Below are 8014 nucleotides of genomic sequence, written 5' to 3' on the forward strand. Positions count from 1 at the left end.
CTTTTTCCTCTTGTAAATCCATTTGCAACCGATTGCTTTTACCCCAGAGGGCGGATCTACTAGAGTCTAGACTCAATTGATCTCCATTGATTCCATCTCTGCTCTCATGGCCTCCCCCCACTTTTGGGAATCTATGTCCAACATAGCTTCCGCGTAAGTCACGTGATCCTCCTCACTAGTCAAGGTTTCCACCAGGTAACTATCCTGGTCATAACCATAACAGACTGGTGGCCTGGATACCCGAGTGGATCTTCTAGGTTGGTCACTACCTGGAACTTGTGGGACATCTCCCACTGCTCTTGAGCTCTCCTCATCAAGAACTACTTCCTGACGATGGGTGTGCAGGATATAATCGATTTCCAAGAATTGTGCATTTCGGCTACAGAACACTTTTTGCTCACTTGGGTCATAGAATAGGTAACCTACAGAGCCTTTTGGATAGCCTACAAATAGGCAATGACTGGTCTTGGATTCCAACTTGTCTGCACTTGTTCTTTTAACATGTGCTGGACAACCCCAAATCTTCAAGTGTCTGACACTTGGTTTCTTTCCGGTCCAAAGTTCATATGGAGTGTTCAGAACCGATTTGGTTGGAACCCAATTCAGCCCGTAAATCGCAGTCTCTAATGTGTAACCCCAAAAGGATGTGGGTAATTCTGAGTGTATGAGAAGCGACCGGACCATATCTAATAAGGTCCTATTCCTCATCTCTGAAACAGTATTAAGTTGTGGTGTAGCAGGAGGAGCTAATTGTGATACTATCCCATTGTCCTTTAAGTAGTCCCTGAATTCGTCAGAGAGATACTCACCACCTCGATCTGATCGTCAGAGAGATACTATCCCATTCTCCTAAAAACACATGCAGTAGTGCGAGTAAGGATCGTTCCCACAAAGAGTATCTAGCCTAGTTTTTGTGCTGCATGAATTGGAGGGGGGGGGGGACAGGTTTGACTATAATGAAAACCAGATTTAAAAAGAAAGAAAATCAAATGAGGAGCAATGCAAATCAAAGTACCGAAATTAATCAAAGGAACAAATCTTGGTCTAAGTCAACATCCACCATCTGAATTTCGCTACTGATCATCGATGCAAAGATATATCAATTCACACTTTGAATATTCACCGTAAGAATTATTTTCCTATCTCTCCTTAGTTGCAGTTAATTAGAAAACAAGCGATCTACTTAACCCTTACTACTAAATAACCCGAAACAAGCATTCAAGATTTAATCTAGTACCAGCCTTAAGAATTGGAGATTGATGAAGTTAAACAACACAAGGACAAGCGGTTGCATTTAATTTAGTCGAGTGTTCTTCCTAAGATCTAACAATTTCTGACGTAGCAAATCATTAAACCCTAGTTGCTTCTCTGATTAGAGGGATTAAATAATTGCGGATCTGATATCTAACCGAGTAGTAGATTGCAACGAATAATAAACTAGTAGGCCTCCTAATGATCAGACGAAACAATCGTGAACATAAACATAGAAGAACATTTGATATTCAAAGCATAAATCAAACAGTAAAAATTATTTTTTTCAACCAAGTATCAGAATTTAGCCACGCATGGTCATGATGAAAACTCAAGGAAGAATTGGAGAAGAAGAAGAGAGGTGCGGCAGCTCAAGTCTGATTATTTTTTTTCTTGTTTTCCTTCTCTTCTTTTCTTTTCTCTCTACTTTCCATTCCCCAATAGAAGCCTACAAAATCTCCTAAAATTTCTCTCTAGATAATAGTCTCCACGTCTGACTTATCAAGAAAAATATTAAAAATTAGATAAAACAAAGTTCTAATGCAAGTGGAAGAGTGGTGATTTCCGCATATGAAAACTTGTAGGCTAAGGAACGTTTCCAGCACGTCAGCAGTGCGGTTGTAGCTACTTCGAGCCCGATTTAGACCTTGATGCATTCCATATTTCTCAAAACTCAAACCATGAAAGTTGTAGAGATTTTCCTTATCGTTCTAAATCATCTTGAATCATCCCAATCGGAGATTGGATGAGAGTGTTATGTCCAGATTACGAAGCGATGCCGAAACTGTCCAAAATTGTCCAATTAGCTCCGTTTTTCACTTAACGCCTCCAATTGTGCCTAAATCAAAATATAAGAATAATGAGTCCATTTAGGTACTAAATAAGTATAAAAGACTAAACATTAAGGGAGAAAAATAGGATATTTTGCATTCTCATCAAATCCCCCCACACTTAGCTTTTGCTCATCCTCGGGCAAAATTCGAATTCACTTTCCCAAAAACACCAAGGTTACAATGCCATCAGTAAGGAACAACCAAGCTCTTCAATATTCATAACTTATCATGAGCAAACATTTTTAACAACTTTCAATTACTTAGTAAGCACTTTCACTCGAAGATGGAATGAACTAAATACATAGACCCTCACGGAAATAAACACTCTACTCTCATGTATTTTAAGGGTATATGTTTCACTCAAATTCATTCAAATGGAAATGATCTACCATAGGCTTGCATATCTTCTCATTCTCCACCACTGGGATCACATGCATAACACGAATCAAAAGGACTTTTCAAGGGTTGTAACGGGGCTTAGGATCAAAGTGGGAAATATTTGTGAATGTAGCTCAAAAGCCATTGAAACTAGTGGAACAAAAATGAATCATCTAAAGCTTGAAAGTATAAGACATGTAAAACCAATCATTCCATTCAGCAACTTCTTCAATTTTGCTTTAATGCATTTAAACCATGTAAAACTTCTACATTGGAAAAGAGATTGTTCGAAAGAGCACCTTTCGCTTGCAGCAGGGAACAATCATTTGCAACAGTTTCCACCTTTGTATATATATATAAGCGGTCCCCCTTTTCTTGGAACTTTTGCAGGAACATAGATAATTTGTAACATCAAAAGCAATTTCCTCCATTCCTTCCTTACTTCTTTACTTATTTTTTTTTCAAAAAAACAATGAAACTCACAAATTGAGAACGAAAACATGTTCCATTTCACCGGTTATAAGCCACATCACAAATCTAGACACCCCACACCCATTTCTTGCACACCCACACATATCATAATGATGAACAATACTCCACTAGCTCTACGGCTTGGGTAAGGGTATTATTTTTTTCTCGGGTTTAAAGCTTGTAACATGGGTTCACAATGAACGACAAAGGTCAATAAAACTCAAAGGGGTTCAACAAAGGGGATAATTTATCACAAGGTAGGCTATTTGGCTTATGTAGCTTATAACAAAAAGGGCCTTAATTATGTTCATGCATGCATGTGTCAATATGATCTTGAAGAGAATCAAGGCAAGTTCTAGAGAAACAAATCCATAGAAGAATATCTCACATGAAATAAAATAGTGAGACTTATATGGATGTGTCAGTCTAAAGGCTCAAGATCTCACCAGCTTTTGTCTACAAAATTTAGTCACTACCATTCTCAAGGAAAATAACTAGACTAATTAATTCTAAATTGGAAGATTACTTATCCAATCATGTTATGAGCTTTTCAAACTTAATTGAATCTTGCTCATGGCATATACAACCTAAAAAAAAATTGTTGAAAACCTAAAAACAAAGAGCAAAACTTCTTTTTTTTTTTCAAAAAAAATGCAGAATTAAAAAAAAAAACAGAATTAAAACACAACCTAAATCCCCTCCCCCACACTTAAAACTTACATTGTCCCCAATGTAAGGTGAAATGCAACGAAAGGGAAAAAATAACCAAAATATAAATGCAAAAATATGAAGAGAAAGAAAAAAATGAACTTCCCTTTTTTAATCAGCAAAAATCAGATCTTCAAGGTCCAATTGTTCCACGTTCTCTACTTGGAAGCCTTCATAAAAATGCTTGAGTCTATGGCCATTCATCATGAACGCTTTGGAAGTTGTTAGAATTTGAATTTTAACTACACCATGAGGAAAAACATTAGTAACAACAAAGGGTCCAATCCAACGAGAATGCAACTTACCCGGAAACAAATGAAGTCGTGAATGGTAAAATTTTGACCAACTTTAAACTCCTTCCTAGAGATCATCTTGTCATGAAAAGCTTCGTCTTTTCCTTGTAAATCCTTGCACTTTCATAAGCATCATTGCGAATTTCCTCTAACTCTTGTAGTTGCAACTTCTTGTGTTTTCCCCTTTCATTCATCATGGGTGGGTTCAATCTTCTTTGTGGTTGATGGGAAGGCTTTGCTCCCTCTTCAAGTAAGATACGATGCATGCATGTAGACGGGCTGATTCCTTTAATATCCGCAACTATCCATCCAATAGCCGTCTTATGCTCCTTAAGGACCTGCACAAGCTTTTCTTCTTGTGGTGTGCTAAGGCTACTGGAGATGATCACTGGTAACATCCCTTCATCTCCAAGAAACACATACTTGAGGTGACTGGGGCGAGGCTTCAAATCTGGAATAGGGGCCTGCAAAACAGAGGGTAAAGGTCTCCCATTAGAAATTGGTAACATAATATAAGGAATGTTACTTGACTGTTGTAACTCCGGAGAATCATTTAACGCTGCAACAATTTCCTGCAAATGAGAACTCAATGTTAACTCCTCTTTCTCAAGATGCTTACTAATGGAAATTTCCAATCCATCTTTCTCATCAATGTCAAAAACTTCATGTGCTAAAGAATCAATCATATCTATAGAATAAATAGGATTATCATCTCTACGATATTCCATGGCATCATAAATATTAAACTTAACAATTTCACCATCAACTTCCAAGGTAAGTGTGCCACTATTAACATCTATCTTAGTCTTGGATGTTTTTAAGAATGGTTTTCCTAACAAAATAGGAGTGGTTTGATCACCATTATCCATATCAAGCACGTAAAAATCAACAGGGAAAACCAAATCATTAACTTTCACAAGAACATCCTCAACAACACCCTTAGGATATGCATTAGATCTATCAGCCAATTGAATCACAACACCAGTTTTATTCAAAGGTCCAAGTTTCCAAGAAGCATATATAGAATATGGCATGACATTGATAGAAACTCCTAAGTCTAACATGGCCTTTTCAATTCTAGTGTTACCTATCATGCAAGGGATAGTAAACATACCTGGATCTTTGCACTTTACAGGGAGTTTTCTTTGAATAACTGCATAAACATTCTCCCATACTCTCAGTTTCTCACATCCTTTCAGTTTTTGTTTCCTCTTATGTGTACACAGTTCTTTCAGGAATTTAGCATAACAAGGTACTTGTTTAGTAGCATCTAAAAGTGGAATATTTACCTCGCATCTATGAAAAGCCTCATAAAATTCTTTAAATTGCTCATCTTTTCTAAAATATACTAAAGCCTGAGGAAAATGAGGTACTGGTTTATAATCAGAAAGAGGTGGAAACTTACATTTAGGTATGTCATCATCATTGGGAATGTTCCCGTCTGCAATGACATTTTTCTCCTTTTCTTGCTTCGACGATGCAGGGGCTACCTTTGCTGGAATCTCAACCTCTTTACCACTTCTCAAAATGATTGCATTTACATTTTCTCTTGGATTCACAACCATTTGAGAGGGTAATTTTCCTGAACTTTGTGCCTCTAACCGACTAATTGCGGTTGCCATCTGGCCCATCTGATTATCCAAACATTGAATATTGGCCCTCGCCTCTTGTTGAAATTGTTTCGTCTCTTGTTGAAATTGCAAAGTATTAGTGGCAAGAGATTTAATAATATCTTCTAAGACATACCGGAATTAGAAGTTTGGCCCGGTTGTTGTCTAGGGGGGTACGATTGCTGATATTGTGGGAAACTTGGGCAGTTATGAGTCATGGGTTGATTCACTTGTGGATTTCCATAGTTGAGATTGGGGTGATCCCTCCATCATGGATTATATGTGCTCGAATAGGGATCATACTTCCTTTGCGGTTGCCCCGGAAAACCACCTGCCACATTTACCTGTTCAATGGGCTCTTCTTGAAGAGTTGGGCATATATCGGTTGGATGCCCTACCACCAAACAAATCCCACAAGCCTTCGCCGTTTGCATATTACCTATAGCCATTTGACGAACAAGAGAAGTTAGACTCGCAAATCTGTTGTTCAAGGGAAGAGATATTTACCTCATTAACATGCTTTGATGGAGGGTCAAGCCTAGTGCCAAATTGTTGAGAATTGGCCGCCATATTTGCAATCAAATTTCTCGCGGCCTCGGGAGTTTTATCCACCAAAGCTCCTCCACTAGTAGCATCAATCATGCTCCTATTAGTGGGTTGAAGACCCTCATAGAAATACTGGATAAGTAGCTGCTCACTAATCAGATGATGGGGGCAGCTTGCACATAATTTCTTAAAACGTTCCTAGTATTCATGTAGGGACTCTCCGCTATACTGCCTTACACCACAAATTTGTTTTCTAATGTTGGCCGCCCTTAAAACTGAGAAGTACTTTTCCAAAAATAACCTCTTCATCTCGTTCCATGTGATAATACTCCCAGAGGGTAGATAATAGAGCCAATTCTTAGCCGAATCCTTCAAAGAAAATGGAAAGACTCTTAATTTAATTTGCTCTTTAGTCACCCCTGTGGGTTTCATACTCGTGCATATCACATGAAGCTTCTTTAGATGCTTGTGAAAATCTTCACTTGCAAAACCATGAAAAGTGGGCAAGAGATGTATCAATCCAGATTTTAATTCAAAAGTAGCAGTAGCATCTAAAGCAGGAAACGTTATGCATAAGGGTTGTTGATTCAAATCAGGGGCGACAAGCTTTTTTGAAGTTCGATTTCCAGCCATGATTTCCTCCTCTCTCAAATTAGAACCGCTAACAGATAGTGAATCCAGAGTTGGATCATTCTCTTCAGAATTACTCCGAGCTTCTTTCCTTAACCTGCACAAAGTTCCCTCTATTTTTGGATCGTACTGCAATTCACCTTGCTTAGAAAATTGAGTTACAGGCATAAATCAAGGAAACCCTAATAAACCATGGAAAACATATCAAGAAAAATCTAGAGTGATGAAAATAAATAAACAAATAAAACAGAAAAATTCTACGCTAAAATACAAACAATCAAAGGGATCTCTCATTTTTTTTTCAAAAATTTCAAGAACGAAATAGGGATCACAAGAAGCACAAAAATCAATTAGAAAAACTCCCCGACAGCGGCGCCAAAATTTGGCGTGCTGTCGTAAGCACCCAAAAATAAAACCTATACTCCTACAAACACATGCAGTAGTGCGAGTAAGGATCGTTCCCACAGAGAGTATCAAGCCTAGTTTTTGTGCTGCGTGAATGAGGGGGGGGGGGGGGGGAGGTTTGAGTATAACGAAAACTAGATTTAAAAAGAAAGAAAATCAAATGAGGAGCAATGCAAATCAAAATACCGAAATTAATCAAAAGAACAAATCTTAGTCTAAGTCAACATCCACCATCAGAATTTCACTACTGACCATCGATGCAAAGATATATCAATTCACACTTTGAATATTCACCGTAGGAATTATTTTCCTATCTCTCCTTAGTTGCAATTAATTAGAAAACAAGTGATCTACTTAACCCTTACTACTAAAGAACCCGAAACAAGCGTTCAAGATTTCATCCAGTAGCAGCTTTAATAATTAGAGATTGATGAAGTTAAACAACACAAGCACAAGCGGTTGCATTTAATTTAGTTGAGTGTTCTTCCTAAGATCTAGCAATTTTTGACACAGCAAATCATTAAACCCTAGTTGCTTCTTAGATTAGAGGGATCAAACAATTACAGATTTGATATCTAACCAAGCAGTAGATTGCAATGAATAATAAACTAGTAGGCCTCCTAGCGATCAGACGAAACAATCATGAACATAAACATAGAAGAACATTCGATATTCAAAGCATAAATCAATCAGTAAAAATTAAATTAGATCTCACAGTTTTGCTGATTATGAGGCTTTTGTTTCCTTCAACCAAGTATCAGAATTTAGCCACGCATGGTCATGATGAAAACTCAAGGAAGAATTGGAGAAGAAGAAGAGAGGTGTGGCAACTCAAGTTTATTTATTTTCTTGTTTTCCTTCTCTTCTTTTCTTTTCTCTCTACTTCCCA

At 37.6% G+C, this 8014-nt stretch overlaps 1 protein-coding gene and 1 non-coding gene across 2 annotated transcripts; one reads left to right on the forward strand and one right to left on the reverse strand.

The window, feature by feature from the left end:
- Window positions 1–4008: 4008 nt before the first annotated feature.
- On the reverse strand, window positions 4009–5565 carry LOC104608142 (uncharacterized). Its single transcript, XM_010274035.1, has one exon. It carries the CDS (start codon window positions 5563–5565, stop codon window positions 4009–4011), a length of 1557 nt encoding a protein of 518 aa, XP_010272337.1.
- Window positions 5566–6244: 679 nt separating this feature from the next.
- Window positions 6245–6351, forward strand: LOC148790470 (small nucleolar RNA R71). Its single transcript, XR_016078975.1, has one exon. It is a non-coding gene; the product is annotated as a small nucleolar RNA R71 (small nucleolar RNA).
- The last annotated feature ends 1663 nt before the right edge of the window (window positions 6352–8014 follow it).

This window comes from Nelumbo nucifera, chromosome 7, assembly GCF_055504915.1.
Source record: "Nelumbo nucifera cultivar China Antique chromosome 7, China Antique-T2T, whole genome shotgun sequence".
Classification (NCBI taxonomy): domain Eukaryota; kingdom Viridiplantae; phylum Streptophyta; class Magnoliopsida; order Proteales; family Nelumbonaceae; genus Nelumbo; species Nelumbo nucifera.

Excerpts from the sequence above, each read along its gene's own strand:
- LOC104608142 (XM_010274035.1), bottom strand. The coding sequence starts at position 5,565 with ATGGGCCAGATGGCAACCGCAATTAGTCGGTTAGAGGCACAAAGTTCA.